This window comes from Corvus moneduloides, chromosome 8 (assembly GCF_009650955.1).
Source record: "Corvus moneduloides isolate bCorMon1 chromosome 8, bCorMon1.pri, whole genome shotgun sequence".
In the NCBI taxonomy this organism is placed as follows: domain Eukaryota; kingdom Metazoa; phylum Chordata; class Aves; order Passeriformes; family Corvidae; genus Corvus; species Corvus moneduloides.
Window position 1 is genome coordinate 35,128,992 of NC_045483.1, and position 27,615 is coordinate 35,156,606.

Here is a 27,615-nt window from a genome sequence, read left to right on the forward strand (position 1 = left end):
AAGGCCAGGCTGGACATTGGGGCTTGGAGCAGCCTGGGACAGTGGAAGGTGTCCCTGCCCATGCTGGAAGGTTGGAATGAGCTGAGCTTTAAGATCCCTTCCAACCCAAACCATTCCATGATTCTACGAAAATGTACTGTGTTGTTGCAAGCCTGAAGCTGCACTGCCTCCGTTTCCCCTGGTTTTCCATACTTGGAAAATGTATTTCTAGGAACCCATGTTTCCAGACTAAAGCCTCTCTCCTTTTTGGAATTTCCACAGGCCCTACTAATATTTCTGCTGTTTTCTGGCTTTCCAAAATCACCTGATGTCCTCTTCACCTGTTGGCAGAAGGCTGAGCTGGTTCATTGCTTTTGAGCATTGTTTAATTATACCCCCATTATTCCCACCAAATTGGGCTCTTTGGGATCCCTGGCTATTTGGGAGGGAGGCAGGCAGGCCCTGAGCCTGCTTGGCTGTGATTCCTTGGGAAAAGGGACCAAAAATAGAATTTACATTTCAAACAGCTCCAGGCAGTTGTGCTAATTTTAAACATTTTTAAATATCCCTCAGTTCATGGAGTTAAATGGCTTTTTTTGGGTCCTCGCATACAGACAGGCACTGTGGCAGTTTTGGGGAATCTGCTGATGCTTAGTCCAAATAAAGATGGGAAAATGATTGGGATTCATGGAGAAAAAAGGAAGAACCACTGTGTAAAACCTTCCTTATTCCAGAGCCATCCCCAAACGAACCCCCTGCACCACACACCTGGGAACCTCCTGAACTGAGATGGAAATTTTAGTACAGATTCAGGGGAGTTTTTGGGAAGGGAAAAGTGAAGTTGGGAATAGCCTGGAAGAGTTACCGAGTCAGCAGCAGCCATAAATCCCTGCCACTGCATTCCCTCACCCCTCAGCATGAGGCACAGTTTGTACTCCTGATTATCCCATCATCCTGGATTGGAGAGCAATTGGCATTTGACAGGATGGATGAGGCTGCCAGTGGAGGGAAGGTTATTCCCAGCCCTTTCAAAACCAGGATATGCAGCACTTCAGGGCACTGCTGTGATCTTTAGGACGCAGCATTACAGTAAAATCCTGATTATAACTGACCGTTCTCCATCCAAAACGTGGCTCTGGCTGCAAAGTTTTCCCAGCCCTGGGATGACTTCGGAGGTCTCCAGCGGCGCTTCGGAGTTGGTGGCACGGGCACCCCCTTTCCCTGGGATCCACACTCAGCCCACAGACTTCGTTAGATCACTGCCAGTGTTGCTTGTTTTGCCAAAAGGCAAAATGCTCCTTTCTTTTAATAAGAGCTCGTTATTATTTTGGGGTCTTTGTAAAAATGCAAAGGAGACAGAGAAGGCTTTAAAAGCAATTACTGGGAACGTTTGTGTTGCTATAACGACGAGAGGCGGCTCTTGATGAGCCATCAGATCCTTAATGTTGTTAAAAAGTTTCGTTGCCACGACAACAGAATGCAGTTTTGATTTTCAGGGGCTGACACTTCTGCTTTTTTCCCCTGGTTTTGGAGCAGCAGCCTGGCTTGGGTTTTTGGAGCGGGAAATATTTAACAGACACAAGCAGGAAATAGGGAGTACATAGGGATGAATCCTGTGCTTTCCCTTGGATTTTAAATCTGGCTTTTAATAACTGCTGGGAACGGGGAAACTTCTGGGAGTCTTGGAGGAGACAGGCTTTGATCCCTAGAGATATTCTTTAAAATGCCAGGGATGGATGGGATATTGGGAAGGAATTGTTCCCTGGCAGGGTGGGCAGGCCCTGGCACAGGGTGCCCAGAGCAGCTGGGGCTGCCCCTGGATCCCTGGCAGTGCCCAAGGCCAGGCTGGACATTGGGGCTTGGAGCAGCCTGGGACAGTGGAAGGTGCCCCTGCCATGGCAGGGGGTGGGATGAGATGTTTAGTTCAGAGTGAGAAAAGGGGAAAAGCAGGTCCTGGGAAAATGCTCCGTGCTGCAGGAATGTTCGTGCCAGCCTTTCCCAGCCAATCCCGAGAAATCTGCGGCAAATAAGCAAATCATCTTTTCCAATTGCTTTTGTTTAATCCCCATCTGGAGCCGCTGCTACAACCTGGGCCTGGCTGCGTTTTCCCATCACGTTTCCCCCATCCCCTCTCTCTGCCAGGTCTCGTTTTCCAGGCACCGGATCATGCCGGGCTCTGGGATTGCTGTGGCACCCAGGGAAGGATGCTCAGGCTTTTCCCTTAATGGGCTGTCACCCCTCATCACTGTTAGCTGGGAAATACAGGGAAGGTTTGGGATGAGCCTTGGGGCTGGGGGGTGTTCCCAGGGAGGGCTTGCTTGTCTTGGAATTTCAGCCTTCTCATGGCGAGGGGAAAGCAGCTGGAATTAGAAAGGAGTTACTGAGCGAGGGAGATTCACCCCAAAAATGGTATAAAGAAATAAATATCAACTTCTATGTGTCTAAAGTAAAAATGGAGATGGGTAGCTACAATATTTTAATGTTATACTAATGCAGAAATCTAAACACATATAAATGGAGAGAAGCTTTGGATAAAGGCCTGGAGTGCCAGGACACAGGGAATGGCTTCCCAGTGCCAGAGGGCAGGGCTGGATGGGAATTTGGGAAGGAATTGTTCCCTGGCAGGGTGATGAGGCCCTGGCACAGGGTGCCCAGAGCAGCTGGGGCTGCCCCTGGATCCCTGGAAGCGTCCAAGGCCAGGCTGAGCTGTTGGAATAAAGGCAAGGAATTAATGGACAGAGGTGAAAATAGCAGGAATTGCCCTTTGCCCTGCTCCAGTGACAGTCTGCAAAGCAGCATCTGCATGTAAAAACCCCAGCCCTGAACTGTCCTTGCTGCTGTTCCTGATTTGTCCCAAGTTTTGGAGAGCCCCATCCCTGCTCCCCCTGCCAGGAGCAGCAGGATTTTGCCAAAGCAAACCTCTGATGGCACAGCCCAGAAGCTACAGAAGAGATTTTCCGGGATGTGTGGATGAGGGAAGGATGAAAGGAGCTCTCTGCAGCAAGGCCACGGGGGGGGGGGGTCGCCGAGTCCTGGCCTGCTTTGAGCCAGTGGGGAGCACTCTGGGGAGAGATCCCAAGGAAGACAAGGAGCAGCACCATTATTCCATATCAGCTCCGGGGGGAGATCCTGCAGGGCGCAGATAACGGGCTCGGAGTTGTTCCTGAGTGATTCCGGCAGCGTAGGAACATCACGGAGCTCTGGAGCCTGAGGAATATCCATCCCTATCCTATCTCCAGCTCCACGTGTGATGATCTGGGATGCGCTCAGGGAGGAGAGGCCCGGGAGCAGCTCTCCAGCCCCCCCTTCCCAGCCTCTCCTGCCGCACAGGGCGATGGAATCTGGGATATGAAGCCGGTTTGGAAATGAATCGGTTTAACTGCACGCGGCAGTCGGAGAATGCTCTGCTCGTTAGCTCGGCGTCTATCATTAGTGCTTATTGCCCACACTTAATTCCCTCAGCCTTCTCCCACTTTTTTCCTTTTTCCACCTGATTTCCTGGTAATTTAGGATATTGCTTTGCTTTATCAAAGCACTGAGGAGAACAGAGATGAGAGAGAATGAGCACATCTGAGTTGCCCAAAACCAAACTAGAATTCCTCCTGAAATTCAATTGCCAAAGTCCCAGCCCCACCTTTCCCAAAATGTAACACTGTAGAGCTGGGAGCAGAGTGTCCAATGCCTGCTTTCATCTCCTCTCCCACTCAGGTGTGGGGTTTTTGACAGCATTTTCTGCCATAAATTACACCCCAAAATAGCAGAACTCTCTCTATTTGCAGCTAGGCTTGAGATTTCTAATTCTTTTGCCTTCATAAAGTTATGTTCAGCTGGGTTGCAGGGTGTGTTTTGCATAGTAGAAATTATTTTAGGCATTTCTTTTTTCAGTATTTCCTCTCCAGCAAATGCTTTTCCCCGTGTAAATCCTGATAGTGAAATATTTTACCTCCATATGTAGATTTTCTTGAATTCAGCCTGAATAAACCCCTTGTCCTGCAGCTGGTGTCTGACACAGGGAACTTGTGGCTTCCTGAAGAGGCCAATCTGGGCGAAATCCCTTCTCCGCTTCAGGGCGTTCTGCTGAATTCTTCCTTCTGGAACTGGGAAATGGTCAATTTTCTTGGCAGTGTGAAAAAATTCCACACCAATTCGCCAAGGCATCGAGGTGCTGAGAGTGAGGAGGGGCTGAGGGAGCTGGGAAAGGGGCTGAGCCTGGAGCAAAGGAGGCTCAGGGGGGACCTTGTGGCTCTGCACAAGTCCCTGACAGGAGGGGGCAGCCGGGGGGGTCGGGCTCTGCTGCCAGGGAACAGGGACAGGACAAGGGGAAACGGCCTCAGGCTGGGCCAGGGGAGGCTCAGCTTGGACAGCAGCAGGAATTTCTGCATGGAAAGGGTGCTCAGGCCTTGGCAGGGGCTGCCCAGGGAGCTTTGGAGTGCCCATCCCTCCAAGGTGATGTGGCACTTGGGGACAGGGATTAGGGCTGGGCTTGGCAGTGCTGGGGGAACAGTTGGACTCGATGGTCCTCAAGATCTTCCTTTTCCAAGGAAAAACATTGCATCCTGTAATCAAAGGAAATACAGGACCTTGAATTAAGAAGGGTTTTTCCCCCAAAAAGGGTGTAATAATCTCAGATCAAAAGAGAGCAAAGCTGTAGAGACATTTTAGTGGAACAATCCCGGGTTAAACACAGGTGAGGAGCAGGGCAGCTCCCTCGCAGAGCATCCCCCATCCCACCCCTGCAGGAGGGACATGCCCCTGTTCCATCTGGGAATTGTGCCTTATTTCTTGCAGGGAATTTCTCCCAGGCCCTTCCCAGGCTGCTGGGAACAGATGCTTGTCAACATCCCCCCTCTCTGCTGGCAGCTTGTCAGCAGATGTTCATTTTCCCCCCCACAATGATTCATTTTCATCTAAACAATATAAAAAACTCCCAAGTAAAGCCTCGCTAGGTCCCATGAATTATTTAAAAATCATTTCAGATGTCAAAACTCCAGTTACAGTTCCTTGCAGCTCCCTGGTGACTCTGGAGTCACTGCTCTTGAAAAATAACCCAAATTATATTTAATAATTGAATAGCATCTACTTTGGCACTTCTCTAGCAACTCTAGGAGTGACATTTAATGCTTGTTAGAAGGTGCTTGGGGTTGTTTAATTCTCTATCATGCCAAGACATCTGTACAGGAACATGTTGATTTTAATTGCACTTAGAATTGATTACAAAAAAGCCATAAATTGCTCAGAAAGGGTCCGACTGTTCCCTTTGGCCTCAAGCTGTTCTGCTTTTCACAGCAGATATTTTACGTGGAAATCTGGTTCTGTGTAGAATGGGAGTTCTGAAACAGAGCCAATGCAAGGTGAAAATCCAGGTGGATTTGTAGAGTTTGTGACTGTGACAGAACATTTTCACGGCAAATTTCAAAGTTAAACTTTTTTTTTTTTTTTCCTTTCATGACACGAAATAAATCTTACTGGGCCCTCTCAAAGTGTACCAAAAATGTACTGAATGTACAAACAGACCAAATCTCAGATTGTATGGATGGAGAATAATTCCTACATTCTCCTGTGTGACTTTCTTCCCTTCCCCTTCTCCCCCCTCACTCTCTGGGATTCAGTAGTGGAACGTTTTATTTTCAGGTGATTTGAGCAGGAACCTCAAATACTGCTTAATTGGGTGGAAATTAACGACCTGGAGAGGACCTGAATGCCCTTTGTTCTTCTTCCCTGTGGGAATGGTGAGGCCCCAGGGTGGATTTCCCAGAGCAGCTGGGGCTGCCCCTGGATCCCTGGCAGTGTCCAAGGCCAGGCTGGACATTGGGGCTTGGAGCAGCCTGGGACAGTGGGAGGTGTCCCTGCCCATGGCAGGGAGTGGAATGGGATGAGCTTTGAGGTACTTTCCATTCCCAAATCCCAGGCAAAATCCAGCGTTTTCCAAGGTGAAGATGCCCTGAGAGCTCGAGCATCAGGTGTGATCCTGGCATTTTATATCCCAGTGTTTTGATGGGTTTCGGATGCAAAGGAGCAGTGTAGGAATGCACATCATTCTGTAGTTCCTTTTATCTCCAGCACGAGTTGAATTATTTAGAATTTCTGACATGAAGCCCTTGCCTTTAGACCTTCCAGCTGAAAAGAAAAGATTGCTTGCAGTGAGTGTAAATCCTGGTACCAAACCAGCATTGGGGAGGGGGGGGAGCAACTGGGAGTAACACAGGCTGGAAATGCCATGGAAATTCAGCTGTGTTTGGGCAGGGAGGTGCTTCACTGACTGCAAACTGGAAACAAAGAATGAGGACAACAAACCAGCTGTTTGCAATCAGTGCTGATCATATTTACCTCTAATCTTTCCAGCACTTTAATGCATTTGGGAGGTTTTGCAAGAAAAATTCTGGCTAATCCTGAACCTTCAGAAATGTGTTGTTTTCAGTGAAGCATTTTAATAAATCAGGACAGGTTTAGAGCCATAAAATCGCAGAGTGGTTGGGGTTGGAGGGACCATCCCATTCCATGGGCAGGGACACTTTCCCCTATCCCAGGGGGCTCTAAGCCCTGCCCAGCTTTGGGAATATGGGCACAGAGTTAAACGAGTGGCAGAATTGAGCTGTGACTGATACCAAGCCCTTGGGTTTGCCTCAGGGTGGGAAAACGCTGCTCCAACCACTTCTGGGCTCTAAATATCCCGCATTCTTTGCTGTCTGTGGAACAGATGGGATTCCCTTCTAGCCTTCATGGGTTTGATGTGTTTGAGAGCCTCGGAGTGGCTCAGTGCCCACCCTTTGCACAGGGGTTAGGTTTTTGAAACACTTTGGGAGCTGTGGACCCCAGAGACACAGGGAGAACAATCCGTGGGCGAGGCACTAATCTGGGATAACTCTGGCAGAGCCTGGGGAGATGGAACTGCTGGCCTGGAAAACAGGCTTGGATTAGGAAATGACAGCTTGGTGGGGTGTCCTAAAGGCAAAGGGAGAGGGAAATGGAGCTGCTGGACAGCAGCACAAACAGGGTGAGGAAGGATCTGGATTTGGACTCTTTTGATGTGGAAAGGAAGGAAAATCAAGAGATCTGGGATGGGCATTCCTTGGATGAGGTGTGGGGAGAAAACCTATTTTTGTGATTAGAGAAGGTGCTCAAAAATCTCTTTATGAACAGTACAAGTCCCAGGAAAGGGACAGGGATGGACAAAACCTTTGGTTGTTTGGAGGCAGGAAAACGTGAGTCCTGAGAATTTTGCGCGAGGGAATTTTGGAGTCACTCTGACCGGGTTTACAGCCCAGCGTGACCTCTTCTTGGAAGCTGGGACCAGTGAGAGGCTTGGCATTAAAATCAGATCATCAGGAAAGAGTGAGGGAAAGATTTTGGCATCATCTGTAGACATTCACTTAAAACATCTTGAACAAAATTGAAACACAGACACAGGAGTGGAGGAGAGGGTGAGGCTGACTGAAAACCAGAATATATTTAACAAGGTGTAAAAATCTGTTCATCATTTTGGTCATACCTTCACCTGAAGAACAGGGGAAAGCATAAACAATTAATTACTTTCTATTTCCTGATTTAATTGGCTGTTGAGCACGAATTCCACCTCGAAAATGAGGCGGCCCATAGAGTTGATTTTTAATTTTTTGTTGTTATTATTTTATAATCAACGATATCTGTCCATGGGCTGGGTTGAGGTTTGAGCCTTCAGCCCTGAGGCGTGGAAGGGCTGCTTGAGGGATCCAGCCCGGATTTGTCACGGATACTTCAGGACAGAGGCAGAGCCCTTGCTCTGATTTAAAGGAGTCTGGGCTGCAATTGGATTACAGGTCCCATTTAAGTTAATAAAATCAGGGAAATGCGGAATTAAGGTGATTATTGGAATTGGTGGGTCTGCCTTACCAGGAAAAGCACAATTCCTGGAGGAGGAGGTGAGCTCTGGGCTGAGCTGCCACAGGGAGCTGCTCAAAATGCCAGGATTTCATGGAAATATATCCATGTTTTCTTCATGTACATATATAAATGTGTAACTAGACGGAGATATAAATAAAACATGCATTTCTGCTTCAAAGCCACCTTGGATGGGGCTCTGAGCAGCCTGGTCTGGTGGAATCCCTGTCCAGGCAGGGGTTGGAACTGGGTGGAGAATTCCTGCTGGTGTTCTGTTTTTCCTGGATGTGCCACATCCTCACGGCCTCTGTTGTTATCCTGATCTCACTCCTGGGGTAGAATGCACTCAGCAGGAAAAGAATTTGGTTTATAGACCCCAAATATGACATTAGTACTTCACAGATCAAATGTAAAGGTACTTGAAGAACTCAGTATTTCTTAGCTGGGGGTGAGGTTGTGGTGGGGTTGGAGATGTCAGGTGGTGAAAATTGGTGCCACACCCCAGGAAATCTCATCATTAAACCCCCCACTGTACATAACACCAGAACAGGGCCTTGCACCCAGAAGGAAAGAGATTTTTTCTGAATTTAAGTTGTCCCTAATTCCAACCCATTAAATTATTGCCCGATTTTTGTGCCATCTGAAATCTCGTGTGCTCTTGGGTTCCCCTGTCTGAAATCCCTTAGAATTCAAAATCCACCCCCTGGACGTGCCCAACAAATGATATTTCGGATATTAACCACTGACACTGCAATAGATTGAAATCCTTCTCTATTAGCTGGGAATTGTGTTTATTTTTGCTTGTAGGAGCATTTCCAGCAGGAAAAATGGTGCCAAGGTGTTGGATAGGCTGGAGATCTTGTAAATTCGGGAAGGACTGGGATCATCAGGGTTGAGGCAGAGCATCCTCCACTGCTGCTGACTCAGAAAGCATCAAGAAGTGTTGGAACAACACAGGATTTTACCCTTGGGATGGTCACCTTTTCCAAAGTTATCCTGGGGATTTACTCATCATGGAATCATAGACTGCTTTGGGTTGGAAAGGAGCTTAACATTCATCCAGGTCCACCCCCTGCCATGGGGGCTCCAGGAGAGCTGGAGAGGGACTGGGGACAAGGGATGGAGGGACAGGACACAGGGAATGGCTTCCCAGTGCCAGAGGGCAGGGATGGATGGGATATTGGGCAGGAATTGTTCCCTGGGAGGGTGGGCAGGCCCTGGCACAGGGTGCCCAGAGCAGCTGGGGCTGCCCCTGGATCCCTGGCAGTGCCCAAGGCCAGGCTGGACATTGGGGCTTGGAGCAGCCTGGGACAGTGGGAGGTGTCCCTGCCCATGGCAGGGGTGGATTAAGATGGGTTTAAAGTCCCTTCCCACCCAAACCATCCTGGGATCCTGGGATTCAATGAGCCGTGCCTGTGTTTTGCCTGGAATTCGGAACAACCTGGACAAGTTTCCAAGCTGGGAATGAGCACCTTGGATATTTGCATGCTAATAATGAGGAATAAGCAATCTGTTGGAAGGCTGAGTATGTAATCAACGTTATGGCTTAATTACACCCCAGAGCTCGCTGGGATAATTTGCATTCCTGGGAAATTGATAGAGAAGGATGCAGCCTTTTGAGGAGAGCTGAGGAAGGGCTGACGTGTGGATTACGGAGGTTTTCCAAACCAGGCAGCGTGTGATATTTGGATACAAATCACGGAATCCCAGAAGGGCTTGGGTTGGAAAGGCCTTGGGGGTCTCAGGTACCACCCAGCCACTGACAGAGTCCTGTGGCACAACCCCTTGGGATATTTTGGGTCAGGTTCTGTAGGGATTTGGGACCCCTGACAGAGTTTGGGGTCAATCCAAACCCAGACTCCTGGCACCAGTAAGAGATTTAAGACCTTGGGGGGATTTTTGATTGATTCCCAGATTAGATCATCAGATGCTACACTGCCAAAAAGTAGTGTCGTGGCCTCAAGTCCATATCCTTTGTATTTTTAATGAGATTTGCATATTTGGCTGAATTCAAACGAGCTCAGGAAGAAGCAGTTCAGCTGCTCACAGCTATGGGTGGATTTGTACAAACGGAGCTTTTCCTTTAGGTGATGGAGCAACTTTATCTATATCTTAATTTATGGATTTTCCAGCGCTTGTGCCTGCAGTTGGTCCTGGTTCCACCCCCCGCCTTTGTGTGACTGATTTAAACGCAGCTTCCTTTAAATGCTGGTTCGTTTTTGGCTGGTTTTCCTCTCTTTTTAAGGCAGCGGCGTTTCCAAGCCCCTCATTCCTCTGGAATATTTAGTTCCATATGTATTTTTCCACTCTGGCGAGCTGTCCCTTGTTCTTTGTTGTAGAACTCTGTAAGACAAAATCTTACTTTTTTATGGAAGAGAAAGTCAGGGGGAAATAGAATTCAAGCTCCAAATTAAAAGCAACTTCTCAAAACTCCCAGGCCTCAGTAAATGAACTGGAGCTGCCTTCAAGTCTGTGCTATTAAAACTCGATTAAAATCAGCCGGTTCCGCTGGAATTCCTGCTGGAATTCCTACGGAGGATCCATACTTAATAAGCCTTCCAGCTCCTCTCTCAAGAACACAAAAATCAAAGTTTCAAAGCGATAAAAACCAACATTAAGGATGAAATTCTCCCTGGCCAAAATCACCGAGGCCCAATAGGCACCCACCATATCCTAACAAAAGTTTGGGAAGGAGTAGGTATGGAAAACCAGTTGGTTTTGGGATTGCTGCTGCTGCTCTGGCTGTGTCTCATCTCAGTCTGATTTCATCCTTCATATCAGAGCTGGCAGATTTGCAGAGAACAAATTATTCCTCACCAAAGGCCTCATTCAGTCAGTTCTGGATTATTTGGGCTTTAGGATCTGATCCACAGCCCAAAGAACGTGTGGAATTGCAGGGAGCTGCGAGCACGCAAATAAAGCAGCTGGAATCTGCTCCCTTGCTCTCTTTACATGTTTTTGTATCTGTATATTCACTTCTGTGCTGCTTTGGAGCCTGTCCAGCACATTCTGTGTCGCACACAATCGAAATCCTGGGGCACGAGTACCTCACAATTCCCTGAAGCAGGAGAGGTGCTTGAAACGTGCTGGAGACTCAGTGTGCAACGAGAGGCAGAGTTTAATGTTAGTGCAGAAACCACACGATTTCATCGTGCAGGGAGGATGAAATTCCTGTTTCCATAAGGGCTGCAGGCTGCTGGATCTGGTTGCTGGAGCACCTCAAGGAGTTGTGATGTCCCCTCTCTGTTTAATAAGAACTCCAAGGTTGTTAGGGGAGAAACTAATCCCAGGATCCCTGAGGCTGGAAAAGCCCTCCCAGCCCATGGAGTCCAAGCTGTGCCCGATGCCCACCTTGTCCCCAGCCCAGAGCACTGAGTGCCACCTCCAGCCCTTCCTTGGACACCTCCAGGCATGGGCACTCCAAAGCTCCCTGGGCAGCCCCTGCCAAGGCCTGAGCACCCTTTCCATGGGGAAATTCCTGCTGCTGTCCAAGCTGAGCCTCCCCTGGCCCAGCCTGAGGCCCTTTCCCCTTGTCCTGTCCCTGTTCCCTGGCAGCAGAGCCCGACCCCCCCGGCTGCCCCCTCCTGTCAGGGACTTGTGCAGAGCCACAAGGTCCCCCCTGAGCCTCCTTTGCTCCAGGCTCAGCCCCTTTCCCAGCTCCCTCAGCCGCTCCTGGGGCTCCAGCCCCTTCCCAGCTCCATTCCCTGCCCTGGACACGCTCCAGCCCCTCCAGAGCTGGATAGGCCGAGCTGCTTGGATTGCTGGAAAGGAGCTGTAAATGCCTTCCCTGGGGATTGGGGGAGGAGATTCTCCTCAGTGTCCATCGTCTCCCTCTTCCATCTCTGATCCTGAAATCAGGACAGGCACAGAACCATCACTGCCCAGGTGCTGAAGTTCAGGGGCACGGCCAGGCTGGACGGGACTTGAAGCAGCCTGGGACAGTGGAAGGTGTCCCTGCCCATGGCAGGGGTGGCACTGGATGGGCTTTGAGGTCCCTCCCAGCCCAAACCATCCTGGCATTTTGGGATCCCATTTGCCACGGTCTCTCCTAACGCTGCCTGTCCCAGGTTTACCTCAGTTTCTCCTGGTTTATCTAAACTTCCATCACGTTATCCTAAGGTTTCTCTAAGTCCTATTTTTGTGAGGGCCACCTCTCCTTTGCCTGCTCCTTCCCACCCTCTCCTTCCCAACTGGCCATCAACCAAATCCAGCTTGAATCCATGTTTGAAACCTCCACACGTGTTAGCTCAGTCTCTCAGTTATTTTTCCCCAACAGCTGAGCTCACTGCTGGCTCTCAAAAGATGCGAGCTCCTGAACAGCAGCACTGGCACGTAATTCCCTCCGAAATCCAGGAGCAAATTTTCCAGGGAGGGCAGATTTCAGTGCATTTTAGCCACGTTCACTGCTGCCTTTGGGATGCAGCAGCAAGCGTTGTGTGGATTATGGCAACTGGCTGCTGGCTGGGGACTGCAGACCTTTCAAAATAATTAATAAATGCTATTATTATAGGAAGGAAAAGAGCTCCTCAGTATTCCATTTTCAACGGGATTTCTGAGCCCTCCAGCTGAGACACCAACTACCCCAGTCAGTCTGCAGTTAACAGCGCTTTCCGTCCAAGCCAGAACCATCTGGAAGGATGGAACGATGCTTCTGCATATCAGGAAGGGATTTTTATTTGATACATGTATTAATCAACAGCCAGGGTAGCTTTATGCCCCTGAACAACTTCTGTAAACGCACGGGGAATGTTTTTATTCCAGCTGCCCCTTGCAGCATTGGTTGAAACCCCACAAGTTTCCCTGATGGAATACACAGTGTTATTTCTGTTGGTATTAGGGATTTAATGGCTTGGAAAAACAGCTCCTCATGAATCCCATTAAACACTCTGCCAGCCAGAGGAAGCCAGCCTCCACCTGCACTGCTGATGGGGTGGTTTGAGGAGCAAGCTCTGGGGGCTCAGGACAGCGTTTTTCCTCAAGTTGATGTGCTCCTACCTCTGAGGAAAGGATTGGGATCTCCTCTTCCAGGCAAGCTGGTGGGATCTGAGTATCTGAGCTGGAAGGGTCCCACAGGGATCATGGATCCAGCTCCTGGCCCTGCACAGACACCCCAACAACCCCCCCTGTGCATCCCTGGGAGCGGTGTCCGAACGCTCCTGGAGCTCTGGCAGCCTCGGTGGTGCCTTTGGATGTGTTGTGGGAATAAAGGTGGAAACCTTCCTGTGCTGCCGTGGCACAGGGACTGAGCCCAGCCCGGCATTCTGGGGGAATTCATCTCCCAGAGGAGACAAATAAGGAATTTCCAATTCCTTCTGTGCACCCTGGGGCTGGTCCTGTTTTCCCAGCCCTGGGAGTAGTGCATGGCAGAAGCCCACTGCAACAAATGGTGCCCTAATTTCTTGATATCCCCCTTACCCTCTGCAGAGAAATTCCTGATATTTATCCTTTTTTTTGCTCTTCCTGCCTGTAAACATCTGGATTCCAGCTGGATTCCAGCAAGCTTTGTGCCTTTTGCACTGACAGTGGCTCTGTTTAGTGGTTGGTTTAGTGGTGGATGTGGGTTCATGGTTGGACTCGATGGTCCTTGAGGTCTTCTCCAGCCTTAGTGATTCCTGACCCTATTAATTTAGGATCCTGTGTGCCTCCCAGTGTCCTGGTGTTGATGGGAGTCCCCTGCTTGTCCCCACTGGCCCTGTGTTGCTTTGCCACAGCACAGAGGATTTGCCCCACACCAACCAGTTTGGTTTTTGTGGAGAAACACCTCCCCGAGCTCCCACCACGTGTGATCCAAGTGCTGCTGGATCCAAACCCGCTCCTGCCACCCTACAAGGTCTTTCCATGCTGACTTCTGGAGCAGACACCTCAAAAAGGCTCTGCAGTGACAGGATCGTGCCTGTGCCACCCCAGGGTGTCTGAACAGTTCCCTCCTGGGATATTTTAAAATTGCCCTTTTCCCTTTCCCTGCTCCTCAGGAACTGCTGCTGCTGCTGCTCTCTGTGCAGCTGTGGGGCTCCACAGGTCTCCAAGTGCAGGAGCAAGGACAATCCCAGAGGTCAGCTAATTCCAGGAGGAGATAGGCATGGAGTTGGGAAGAAAAGCCAGGGGGCTAAACCACAGCTGGATGTCAACTCTGCCACAATATTGAGGCTACACAGGAGCAGAATTGAATTAGAATTGTAGAATCCTTCTGGCTGGAAAAGACCTCTAAGCTGGCAGTGTCCAAGGCCGGGCTGGACGGGGCTTGGAGCACCCTGGGATAGTGGAAGCTGTCCCTGCCCATGGAGGGGTGGGATGGGATTTAAGATCCCCTCCAGTCTAAACCATTCCATGATGTACATCCCAGTATATCTGATGCCAGGGAATGGTGGTGGGCAGGAGAAGCCCTGGAGGAGCCTGTGTCCCCTGGACCTGTCCAGGTTATTTTGAATGATTTAATCTTTGGGCTTTTGTTGTTGTGATCAGCAGTGGAGAGGGAGAAAGGATTCACTGGAGAGGAGATTCCTGCTATTTCCTCCCAGTTATCCAGTGCAGCTGGATTTGGAAGCACCCCCTTCTTTTGCCCAAGCCAGCACACAACCAGTGCATGCTGCCTGTTTTTGATCTCCTTCAACTTCCTCCGATTTTATCCACAGGGATAAAGCCTTGCTGGTGGGCTGCACTCCCACAGCACCACTTTGCTTGGGAGGAGAGGTCCTGGAGGTGCTTCCCACCTCCCTGGCTGTGTCAGAGACAGCCAGGGAGGCGCAGGAGAATCCCGGTGGGAATAACCAAATTTAAACCAGCACCAGAGGAAGGATCAGCAGAAGGATCCCATTGCAGTTATCCCTGGGAAGTCTGGGCATGGGGAGGAAATAATCCCCTGGAGGGACATTTTAGAGGTGGTTGCAGGTGTCAGGTGTCTGTTGTAACAGGGAGTGCTTTGGGATCTGAGTGTGGATGCTCAGGGCTGGACTCCAGCTCTCCCCAAATTCCCCTTTTTCTGAAGGAAGCTGAGCCTTTGTCTGGAATTATGAGTTTATTAGGGAGACAGTGATTTGTTGAGGAATTACATCCCAAAATGTTAACTCTGGATTTGCATAAATTGGAATACAGACTCCTGAATGGGATTGCTTGTTGGAGCAAACGTGCTGTTGGAATGGGCACATGGAGAAGGAGCTGGAGCAAGGGGATTTAGTGGAAGTGGCAGCACCTTTCAGTGACACACACAGCCTGCACCAAAAATCCACACTGAGTGCCAGGACACAGGGAATGGCTTTCCAGTGCCAGAGGGCAGGGATGGATGGGATCTTGGGAAGGAATTGCTCCCTGGCAGGGTGGGCAGGCCCTGGCACAGGGTGCCCAGAGCAGCTGGGGCTGCCCCTGGATCCCTGGCAGTGCCCAAGGCCAGGCTGGACATTGGGGCTTGGAGCAGCCTGGGACAGTGGAAGGTGTCCCTGCCCATGGCAGGGGTGAGATTGGATGGGATTTAAGATTCTGGGATTCATTCTGGGATTCTGTGATGATCTTGATACCCCAGATGTCCTGTGGAGATGGGATCTCCTTGGATTTGGGATTTGTTTGATAGATGAAGTCCCCCAAACCCCAGCTTTTCCCAAGGGCACACACAAACCCTGGGCAGGGGATGTGGCAGGGGATTACTACAGCCCCTGCTCTGCACCTCCTCTGTGCTATTTTGGCACAGCAAAACCTCTAGGACAGACCTTTCTTACCCAGGGAAAACAGCACAGGGATTTTACCACAAGGGACAGGTTTCTATCCAGTGTGGAAAACAGGGAGTGCTCAGGAGAGAAAAATCTGGGCATGGGTTATTTAATCATTGTGTAGGGAATGCTGCTCTTGGGAAATGAGAAAAGAGTCGAGACGTGGAATTACTGCAAAGTTCATTTAGCAAAGTGCCTCTTTCCAATCACACAGAGAGGAGCGTTTGTGTCGTTGGGGTTTCGAGCTGCTTCACGTTCCCGCTGTGCTGCCAAGCCCCGGTTTAACTGCTCGGGATTTCTCCAAACGTTGGGATTGCAGCTCAAAGCTGGAAGGTCGGCTTTGTTTGCAGATGGCAGCAACGGAGTGGTTCTGTTTCCTGCTGCACTGCAGGGTGAGGGGCAGCGCTGTGCAGGAGATGTGCAGCTGGGTGTGGGGCAAGGTGACAAAACCATCGCTCCTGCTGCTGTGCTCCAGCAAGTTGTGCTGAAGTTCATTCCAGACTGGTTTGGGTTGGGAGCTTCAATCCCACCCAGTGCCACCCCTGCCATGGGCAGGACACCTTCCACTGTCCCAGGCTGCTCCAAGCCCCAATGTCCAGCCTGGCCTTGGGCACTGCCAGGGATCCAGGGGCAGCCCCAGCTGCTCTGGGCACCCTGTGCTAGGGCCTGCCCACCCTCCCAGGGAACAATTTCTCCCTCATATCTCATCTAAATCTGGTTTATGTGAGCAGCTCTTAGAAACTTGGATGAATTTTGATTTAAATGGAGAAAAGGTCTGACTTATACAACAACATTTCAGGCTCGGAGAGGAAATAGAAGGTCAAGGAGAAAAGTGTCACTAAGAATTTGAATAGTTGGGTTTAAAACATGCCACAGCTTTGTTGTGAAATTATTTTCCTTGCAGCCTCTGAAGGGCTGGTGGCTTTTTCCTGTGTCCCTTTTCCTCAATGTCTTTTTCCTGGTGAAACCAAATCCCAGCTGGAGAAGGGGAGCCCCATCCCTGGAGCCTCTCGGACAAGGGACAAGGAATTTTCCCTGGGATGTACAAGTATCTCAGTGTTGTGATTATTTCCATGCTCTCCCTGTCATTTCTGCAGAGGGGATTGTGGGGTTCAGCTTCACCAGTTGCACAGTTCCAGAAGAATTCATTTCACCGCTTTATTTTCTGTTATTCAGTCCAAAACTCATTTCTCTGCGTGTCCTTTTGCTCAGCAGAATCATTCTGCTCAAAACTTCCTGTAAAAAGAGATCCCTCCCGTTGCCTTACACCCAGACAGCTGCAGTTCGGCTTTCCCTTTCTATTCTAGCATTTTTGGGGCCATCACTTCAGAGTACATTTTAATCTTGTCCCATCCAAAGCCCAGGGGGCAGCTCAGAGCTTCAGCAGTGGAATAACTTCAAGCCATGCAGTTGAAGTAGAAAAGAAGTTAAGAAACTCGGCAAACCCCCTCTGTAAAAGCTCCAGAGCCGCTCCAAAAGCAGAGGTGACGGCTTCCCTTTGGGAACTGCGGAGCTGAGTGTGTGCCAGCCCAGGGCTGGCTGTACTGCAGGAGAGGATCCCGCAGAGGGAGGGAGTGGCAGCCTGGAGATCCCGTCACTCCGGCAGGAAACTCGCTGTGCTCGGAGCTGTGGGGAGGCAGCTCAGGGTTGGGATTAGCACCGGCATATTTGGGACCGGTTGTGTAGGGAAAACAAAGTGCACTTCTACTGCTGCTGCTGCTTCTCCTGCTTCTTCTCCTGCTGCTGCTGCTTCTTCTCCTGCTGCTGCTTCTTTTGCTGCTTCTGCTTCTTCTGCTGCTTCTTCTCCTGCTGCTGCTGCTTCTTCTGCTTCTTCTCCTGCTGCTGCTTTTGCTTCTGCTACTTTTTCTGCTTTTTCTTCTGCTTCTTCTCCTCCTGCTGCTGCTTCTGCTTCTTCTGCTTCTTCTCCTGCTGCTGCTTCTGCTACTTTTCTGCTTCTTCTGCTTCTTCTGCTTCTTCTCCTGCTTCTCCTTCTTCTCCTGCTTCTGCTTCTGCTACTTTTTCTGCTTCTTCTTCTGCTTCTTCTGCTTCTTCTCCTGCTGCTTCTGCTACTTTTTCTGCTTCTTCTTCTTCTGCTTCTGCTTCTTCTGCTTTTTCTGCTTCTGCTACTTTTCCTGCTTCTGCTTATTCTTCTACTACTTCTTCTTCTGCTGCTTCTCCCACTTTTTCTGCTTTCTTCTTCTCCTGCTTCCTCTCCTGCTGCTGCTGCTTCCTCTTCTTCTCCTGCATCCTCTGTTCTTTTTCTTCTGCTTTTTCTGCTGCTGTTGCTTCTACTTTTCCTACTTCTGCTTTTTCTGCTCTTTCTTTTTCTGTTTCTGCCTCTTTTCCTTCTGCTGCTTCTTCTGCTTCTTCTCTTTTTGCTTCTCCTATCGCTTCTGTTCTGCTTCAGCAGCTTTTTCTGCTGCTTCTGTTTTTCTGCCTCTGCTTCTTCTGCCTCTTCTCCTTCTGCTGCCTCTGCTTCTTCTGCTTCCTCTTCTGCTGCTTCTGCTTCTTCTTCTGCATCTTCTCTTCTGCTTTTTTCTTCTGCTTCTGCTGCTTCTGTTGCTTTTTCTGATGCTGATTCTGCTTCTCCTACTTCTGCTCTTTCTGCTTCTCCTTCTCTTTCTCCCTCTCCTCCTCTATTCCAAGTGCCATTTTAATTAAACTTTTCAATAACTAAACCCCACCATGCTGGAGAGGTGTCCCAGGTCAATTATTTGCACCCAGTGTGGGCATTTATGGCACTTTCCTCATTCTCATGGTTGTTACTCATGAATTAGAGCATCCAGCGGTGCAGAATTATAAATGAGAGTGTCTGGCTGGGAAAATGGATTTCCACCTGGCTTCCTGCTGCTCTCCATGCTCCACTGAGCTTTATCCACTGGAGCCACTTCTGTAGCTAAATAGTCCAGGAGCACCAGGAGATGAAGGGGGGAAAGGCATTCAAACACTGGCTTGTTACTTTGGAGAAATTATCAGTAGTTTTGCTGCATGTGAGCAGCTCTTTAAAAAAGTGTTTTCCTTCCAACCCCCTTCTGGATAATTCAGAGCTGGGAACAGGTTTCCTGGAGCTGGGTGATGTTGTCCCTTAGGGAAAAATCAGTGGGTGAGGGTGCCCTGGATATTTTAGATCCTTTGGTTTCAGGATCTGTTGTGGAGCTCTGTGGGAGACCCTGGGGTAAGGACAGAGGAAAGGGTCTCACCACTTGGGGCAGCCCTGCTCCGGGGTCCTCAGAACAAGGAGGACGTGGAGGTGTTGGAATGAATCCAGAGGAGGCCACGGAGCTGCTCCCAGGGCTGGAGCCCCTCTGCTCTGGAGCCAGCCTGGGAGAGCTGGGGGTGCTCCCCTGGAGAGGAGAAGGCTCCAGGGAGAGCTCAGAGCCCCTTGCAGGGCCTGAAGGGGCTCCAGGAGAGCTGCAGAGGGACTGGGGACAAGGGATGGAGGGACAGGACACAGGGAATGGCTTCCCAGTGCCAGAGGGCAGGGCTGGATGGGATATTGGGAAGGAATTGTTCCCTGGCAGGGTGGGCAGGCCCTGGCACAGGGTGCCCAGAGCAGCTGGGGCTGCCCCTGGATCCCTGGAAGTGCCCAAGGCCAGGCTGGACATTGGGGCTTGGAGCAGCCTGGGACAGTGGGAGGTGTCCCTGTGTGGGACTGGATGGGCTTTGAGGTCCCTTCCCACCCAAACCATTCCATGATTCTTTGATTCACAAGGAAACAAGCAACTTGCAGAAATATGTATCATCTTCCCAGAACCTTCCATGAGGCTCTGGCCACTGTTCCTGCTCAGATTCCGGCCCCTCAGGTACTGCCACCTGGAATTTCTGGTTGCTTTCAGGACCTTGTTTTTCCCCCACTACCACAAAGTCCCCTGTAATTCTTCCTGCCTTTCCTTCTGTGCAAGGGGCAGAGCAATTCCTGCCTTCCCAGATCCCAGAACCCCACCTGCATTCCAGGACTCTGGTTTCCACGCTGGGATTCTCTCTGAGCTATTTTTCAGTTGCCTTTTTAGTGCTGTTTTTCCTGTTCCCTGTTCAACGGCCTCCCACATCAACTTCTCCATTTATCAACACCCACCCTTCCAACCCAGGGCTGTGTTAAGATCCCTCCTTTAATTGGGAATATTAATTTTCCTTGGAATCGGGGCTCCTTTAGGCAACGAGCTTGGACTGATTTGTGGTCTCTTTGAAATGGGAATTGATTCCTTTCCTCATTCCTCTTTCCTGGTACTGCTTCCATGACTCTGGCATGCCAGTGAGCCGATTTATCCCAGGCTGAATCTCCACCTGCCAGGAGAGATTCGGGTTGTTTTCCCCTTTTCTTTCCCCGAATAACTGGAGACATTTTCCCTCACCCCATCTTGCATCCAGTGAACTGAGTTCTTTAATTTGAGATTCTGACCTGCCTGAGAGCCTTTCTGGCTTTCCATCCATCCCCCCTCACACACCAGATAGGATTTGGGAGTATTTCTTTGCGGCTTCCAGCTTGTTCTTCCTGAATTATTTCAGCTTTCAGTGTTCAGGACTGAAGCAAAGAAGATTTCTGAAGTAGTCTGGGAGCTCGTGCTCGTACAAGGGTTAATTAAAAACCTGGAAAAGCCTCTGTGTTGTAGGACTGTGAGAAGAGCTCTGTTGGTACAGCCGGGAGGAACGAGGTGACATGGAAAGGTTATGGAAAATAACAGTCGGAGAAGAGCAAATCAGGACAGGCAATTAGCAGGGCTTGTAGTACAAGTGGTTTGAAATTCCTAGGAAAATACCTGGTGTAATTGCACACTCTCTTAAGTAATCCCTGCCACCACTTCTCATTAAGGCTGAGGAGTTACGAGGCTGCGGAAGAGGATGGGGAGATTTGGGGGAGACAGCAGAGATTGGGAATGATGCGAGAGAAAAACAAATGCCAGTGGAACATCAGGGGCCTTCAGCTGATCAGAGCACCCCACTGAGGTTATTCCTGAATAATTCCTCAGGAGTTTTCTGTGGAATGTTGGGACAGGAGGTTGGATTACTCCAACACAGGATCCTACACAGTACGTGCTCCAGCTGATTGTGCTTAGCACTGGCTGATAGATGTTGTCAGATCTGTTTAACACTGTTCAATTTAATAGCTTCAGGGGCCTTTTTAATAGATTTATGTTTAGATTTAGATTTAGATTTAAATACTCCAGGAGCAGAGTTTGGTAATAACAATTTCCTTCCGCTTCTTTCCTTGGTCGTATCCGACCTTACCCAGGCACGTGTTGTTCCTGAGCAAACCTTACACACTTCCGTGGAATCTTGGGGTTTCTGGAGTTGGTTGGAGTGAAAGCAGAGCTCCCTGGAGGTCCCACATCCTTCCTGCTTCCTTTTCTCCTCACAAAACCTGGATTTATTATTTGTCACCTCTGAGACCAGCGATTGAACAGGCAGCCCAAACATTCCAGAGATCCAGGGGCCTTGGACGCTGCCAGGGATCCAGGGGCAGCCCCAGCTGCTCTGGGCACCCTGTGCCAGGGCCTGCCCACCCTGCCAGGGAGCAATTCCTTCCCAATCTCCCATCCATCCCTGCCCTCTGGCACTGGGAGGTTTTCTCTGGCTCTGCATTTATCCTCGGGGAAAACTAAAGTTACTCCTTCCTTACTGATAAAGCCTCCCTGGGGAATAATGGGAAAGGACCTGCTGGAAAATGGGATATCAGGATGGATCATCCTTGTCCCAGTGCTGCTGTTAGAAACCTGGGATGGAAACATCTGGGAATAAAGGAATTTATTCCTGCTCCAGCCACTGGATGCATCCTCTCCATCACTCCACGCTGTGTCCTGGAGTCTGCTGGAGCCTCCCTCATGATTCCCGGTGTGTATGGCGGGATAAAACAATTCCATGTGCTCCTCCTGTTTGGTTAAATGTGCTTTTCATCATCATCATTTCATACCTTAAACAGCAGGGAGCAGAAATAGCTGGAAATGGCTGTGCTTTCCCCCATGGGAATTCCCACAATATTTCCACAACAAAAACCCAACTCAGGCGGGAGGATGGTTAAACAGGAGTGGAAATTTGATGTTTTGTCTGCCCAAAAAGCCCCGAAGACACAAAGCTGCGGCTGTTTCTTCGCCTGAGGGCAGAGAAACAAACAGTTATTGGGATAAAATAGCCCCAAAGCCAAAGGGAGCTGACGAATTCCAGCTTGGGGTGCAAGGGAATCATAATTTTCAGGTCTGAGAACGCTGCCAGCAGCACTTGGGCTGAGGGTGATTCACCTGGTGATCCTTGAGAAAACTTGGGAAGGCTTCAGTGAGCACATAAAAGCTCAGGAAGATGCTCAGAGACTGCGGGGCCCTGTGAATATTGCACTGCGTTTCGGAAATAATGCCCCTGCTGGCTGCTCCGATTCCAAGGATTTTTGAATATTCAGGACTTCCCCACCTATCTAACATGAAATAGGTCCTATTAAATAACATAAACAGCATTTTTGTTGCTCTTCTGTAGCTATTAAATGAAAGGCTTTGCATTTCCCCCCTTGTTTCGCTGCCTTTGCACGCAAGGAAGGGAAAAAGGAGCTGATGATGTCCATAAGAGAAAAAGGAGCAAAACAACCCAAACTTGCTCCTTCACCAGGCTTGGAGGTATTGAAAACAAAGAGAATTAAAGCCTAGAGAGGTTAAATCCCTGTTATTTAAAGATTTAGGGCTGTTCAGCCTGGAGAAGAGAAGGCTCTGGACATGGATAAACCACAGACATATCCCAGGCTTTGGGCCTGCAGCCCTCTGTTCACCCCTTTAAATTGGGATCTATTTTCATGGGTTCCCAGGTAAATCAACAGGAAGAAAAGTTTGGGAAAAGTGCTTTTTGGAAAACGAGTTCAAAATTGTTTATTGAGTTTTTTGATTTGCTTTAATCAGGGATGTTGGTGGAGAGAGGGGTTTGACTCATTGACTGAAATCGTTGATTTGGATAATTTCAGGCAGCTTGAATCAGAAATTAGGGCTCAACCATGGCAAGCATTTCAAATTTAAACTTTAAGGATAACATGTCCACCCCCATCCAGTTCTGACCCAGGAAATGCTGATTCTTCTGCCTCAGCTCTTCCCTGTTTCCCCAGCAGCACTTGCTTTGTCTTCAGCCCTCAAACCACAGCAGAAATCTCTCATAAATCATCATAAATCATCATTCCCATCAATCTGTTGTTTTAGTGTGCAATTCAAATATCTGGCAGTGCCCAAAATCCTCACCTGGAGAGCTCCTACAACTGCAGCCACACAGAAATCCCAGGTTTGGGCATCCCCATCCAAACTCCCCAACTCCTGGTGGCTTTTGGACGAGCGGCGATTTTGTTCTGTGCTGTCCCAAAGATCAAAGGGAGCCCCAGCTGTGGCATTTTGCTGGGGAAAAGTTTAAAAGAGGCAATAAACTTGAATTGTAGCATCGCTGCTCTGCTTGCAGGGTGATGTTTTAGATTACTGAGTAAGGAAACTCCTGTTGCAGACACATCTGCTGCCATAACTTTATTCCTCGTGTTCCTTTCTGTTGTGCCTCCTGCACTCAGGGAATGGGGTATTTTATATTTTACCTCCAGCCTCCAACACAGGCTCTGTGGAAAGGGATGGACCAGGAAATCTCTGTGCCTGTTCTAACTGTTAATTCCCAGTGGATGTCCCAGTGTTGATTTGTGGGACACATCCCATGGATATTTTTCATCTCAGGGCACTCCTAAATATATAACTTCGAGGTCTTTAATGGCATCAAATCCCACAGAATTCCCCCCCTGACAGGGGGGTTTCAGCACCACAGGAGATGATGCTCATGCTGATTAGAAGGGTCCTACTGACATTTAAATCTCTCCCCTGATTAGCCTTCAGTAAAGCATCTGTTTAGCAGTGAGGCAGGGTAAAGGGGAACGTAAGGTGTGATTAGTGGTTTAATTAATCCAGAAGTGCACTGTCTGCTCTTCACTCAGTGCCTGAGCTGCTTGAACCTTAGAGGAGGGGCTGGCGGGTATGATTAGGGGGTGTAGGGATGGATTTATTAGATATATAGGATATAACAAGGTGTTATGTGTAAAACGAGAGAGTTCCACTTCTCCACAGCTCCCTGACAGGAGGGGGCAGCCGGGGGGGTCGGGCTCTGCTGCCAGGGAACAGGGACAGGACAAGGGGAAACGGCCTCAGGCTGGGCCAGGGGAGGCTCAGCTTGGACAGCAGCAGGAATTTCCCCATGGAAAGGGTGCTCAGGCCTTGGAACTGCCCAGGGAGGTTTGGAGTCCCCATGCCTGGAGGTGCAGCCTTGATTATAAAACTAAAAATGCTTCTCCAAAAGATAAGTTTCTGAGTTGAAAACAAGAAGAGGCTTTAAAGGCTCTTCTGCCGTGCAATTCAAGAGGAAATCTTTGAGTTTGCACTTGGAAGGTTTTCCATCCTGCAAATGCAGTTAGGGATAAAAACTCATTAAGGAGGAGGTTTGGGAGCTGAAGGACCAGCAAATCAAAGCACATTCATTTCGTGGATCTTATCAGTGAGAATATTTGTAAATATTTTGCTGAAAGTCTCTTTGCTCTGTGCTGTTTCCTGCAGTCAAATGGGGGCGTGGGGATGGAATTTATTGCATTTACTCTCTGACAAAAAAAGCAATTAATACAAGTGTAGAGGTCTTGGGAATAGCTTTAATCAAACTGTTTCTCTAAGGAGAAGCCCTGTTATAAACGGTACATACTCAAGCATTTATGGGTAATGCAAATGTCTAAGGCACAGCTGAGATGAAAACTGGACCTTTCGGGGTTCTTTTCTCTCCGTTATGCGCTGCTTTCCCCTGTTTTTGCAATGCAGCTTTGCCTCTGAAGAATGGGATGTGATGTTCGGTGTGTAACTCAGAAGTCTTGGAATTCAGCAGGGACCTGAAAACTAAAGCTGGAAAAGAATGACTCAAAACCTCCCCAGCTGGGAGCTGTTTCATTATCAGGGTGTAACAGGGCTTGGGGCTGGAAATTTCCTTGAGCTCAAGGAGGAATTGTTGTCTGATTTGGGAGCAGGGTGAAACCTCAATGGACTTTGCTGGGTAACACACTAAAAATGTCCCGAAATCGCGCAGGTTGCGGCGAACTGACTCCGAATCCTTGCTCGCCTCCAGCCTTCCTTGATTTCTCCTCCTGTCTCAGCTGCTTCCAGGCCGTGTTTCCCCCAGCACCCAGCTCCCAAGCCAGGATTCCCCCGCTGCTCCTTTCCGTGCATGCTTGCTCCCTTGTCCAGCGGCTGCCTTCCCCGGTTGGCAGCGCTCCCCGTTCCCGCACTTTTCACCAATGCCATCGTTTCCCTCCGCAGTTCACAACAGGAATTTGGACAGTTTTTGCTAATCTCGTTTTCCCCTTGTCTTGTTTTTTTTCCAGCTCTCGTAAATGTGAAACTTTGGGCTATTGATCGGCAATGTTTTCAAACAATAATGATGAGGACTGGCCTCATCAAGCATACTGAGTATATGGAATTTTTAAAAAGGTATGGCACTTGTTTATTTATCCAAAAATCCCATGAAACTGCCGTCCTCTCTTGCCTTTTTTTTTATTTTATTTTTTTTGTGAGTGCAGTATTTGATTTGTTTTCTTCTCGTCTCTTCTGGTTTTAATTATTATTATTATTATTTTTACTGTTATTCTGATGATTTTTCTTTGCTGTTTGCCCTTACTCCTGAGAGGAGGGGGAGCTTTGCTGTGGGGGAGTTTCATTCCTGTTGTGAGTTATTCATTGGCAAAGAGTCCCAGACCCAGGGGGTGAGAGACAAGCTTTCATGTGAATCATTCAGAGGGGCAGAAAAGACATGTTTTTGCAGAAACACACCCTTTCAAGGGAAAAACCTGGGGTTTAAACTTGTTCAGATCCATTCAGAGTGTGTTCTTGTGCTTCTAAAGCGACATGGGAGTTTCTAGAGAAGAAAAGGTTCAGGTTGCTGTAAAATGGAAGTTGGATGAGCAACATAAACATAAAGACAGAAAAACAAATCTTTTGCTCATTAAACTTGATTTTCCCAAAGGTTCGTTCAGTTCCTTCAGAGATTTAAGCTTTGGAGAGGTTCAATAATGAATAATCCCTATTATTGAGAGAGCTGGGGGTGTTCACCTGGAGGGGAGAAGGCTCCAGGGAGAGCTCAGAGCCCCTTGCAGGGCCTAAAGGGGCTCCAGGAGAGCTGGAGAGGGACTGGGGACAAGGCATGGAGGGCCAGGACACAGGGAATGGCTTCCCAGTGCCAGAGGGCAGGGATGGATGGGATATTGGGAAGGAATTGTTCCCTGGGAGGGTGGGCAGGCCCTGGCACAGGGTGCCCAGAGCAGCTGGGGCTGCCCCTGGATCCCTGGCAGTGCCCAAGGCCAGGCTGGACATTGGGGCTGGGAGCAGCCTGGGACAGTGGGAGGTGTCCCTGCCATGGCACGAGTGGCACTGGATGGGCTTTGGGGTCCCTTCCCACCCAAACCATCCCATGAAAATGATTCCATACAATCCGGCGCCACAGCAGTGAGGAACTGGTGGTGTTTCATGTCACCAAAATGATCCCAAAGGGAAGGAAATATCCCCAAATTGTAGGGACAGGGAAGGCCCAGGTCCCTGTGGTGCTTTCAGCCATCCCAGTGCCGCTCAGACATTATGAAGACGTTCCTATACCAGGCTTGGCCCAACTAGTATTGGAGAAAAAAGGGACCGAGGGAAAAGGAACAACAAAATTATTAATACTAAATGTTAGTGATGCCATTAGTAACAAAATATTAGTTTATACAAATAGATGGTATTTAAAATGTGTGTTATATACCATATATAATGTAAATATATATATGTAAAAATAATGGAGACGTGATTCACAGGAGCTTTTGGGTTGGAGATCATCGAGCCCAACCATTCCCCAGCACTGCTGAGGCCACCACTGACCATGTCCCCAAGTGCCACACCCACACGGCTTTGAATTTAATAAATTAAATTTAAATTTTTAAGTCCCCACCGGGGACTCCACCATGCCCCTGGACAGCCCCTTCCAACACCTGGCCAGCCTTTCCTGGAAGAATTGTTCCCAACAGCCCATGTGAACCTCCCCTGGCACAGCCCAAGCCTGTTCCTCTTGCCCTCGTTCCCTGGGAGCAGGGGGTGAGCGCAGCCTGATCTCCAGGGAAGTGGAAGCAGGAAGGTGATCCCATGGGATTGATGCCCTGGGATGAGGGTGGCTGTAGCGCAGCTCAGCCAGAGCCAGGGCCAGGGAATTAATCCAAGCTGGGATTTGAGCTGGGAGCAGAGTCCTGCCCAGCTCACCCCACCAGTCCTCGGCCGGGTGGAGATCCCAGCTCCCGGCCTGTCCCTGTGGGCTGGAATTCCGCTGGGCTCCTTTCAGTCAGGAGTGGCAATAGTCCCCATGAAATAACGAAGCTCAGGTGCTTGGCCAGGCTTCCCAGCCTCTGCTGAGGTGAGGCTTTCCCTGGAGAGGGCCGGGAGCTCCATGGACATGTCCCACGGCTGGGAAAGTGTGGCCAGCAAAGCCGAGCTTTTTCCAGGTGTCTCCATTGATGATTACCAACAAAGGAGAGCGAACAGAGCCTGCTGCTTTATTTTAGGGGTTTAGACCCCATCAGTTCCAGCATTAACAAGCCTTTCCACAACGCCAGGAGTGAGTGTGGGATCAGCTCCGGGGTGGGAGCTGCCAGAGCAGGCCCCGTGCTCACATTCAGCTTTTAAGCTCTGAGCTTTAATAGAGATTTTCCAGAAGATTGTCGAGATTAATTTGGATTCAGGTCCTGCAGAGCCTGCCCAGCTTTAATTTTAAAGCAAACAATGTGAGGAGGAAACCAAGGAGTGTTCCCTCACAGTGGCTGAGCTGCTTGAACACAACCTGGGACTCATTGGAAAGGCCTAAGGCAAGCAAATAAATATTTATTTTTTAAAATCTTACCGTTTGAATTTAGGAAAAGAATTTCTTCCACTTGGAGCACCTGTAGGAAGGTCCTTAAAAAATGTTGCTTCCCACTGGGTCTTCCACTTGGGCTCTGGGCATCTTTAGCTGTCTCAAACTCAGCTAAAATCCCATATGGAACATTAAATGCTCATTTTCAGATCCCATTTGCTACATTAAATGCTCATTTTAA

At 49.2% G+C, this 27,615-nt stretch overlaps 1 protein-coding gene across 3 annotated transcripts in view; it reads left to right on the forward strand.

Annotated features, from left to right (window-relative positions):
- The window catches only part of PRKG1 (protein kinase cGMP-dependent 1), a 370,739-nt gene that overhangs the window by 206,600 nt on the left and 136,524 nt on the right, over nt 1–27,615 (forward strand). For all 3 annotated transcript variants that reach the window (XM_032115877.1, XM_032115876.1, XM_032115878.1), the window contains exon 4: nt 24,889–24,994. In XM_032115877.1, coding sequence (XP_031971768.1) covers nt 24,889–24,994 — 106 coding nt within the window. The remainder of the gene's footprint in view (nt 1–24,888; nt 24,995–27,615) is intronic.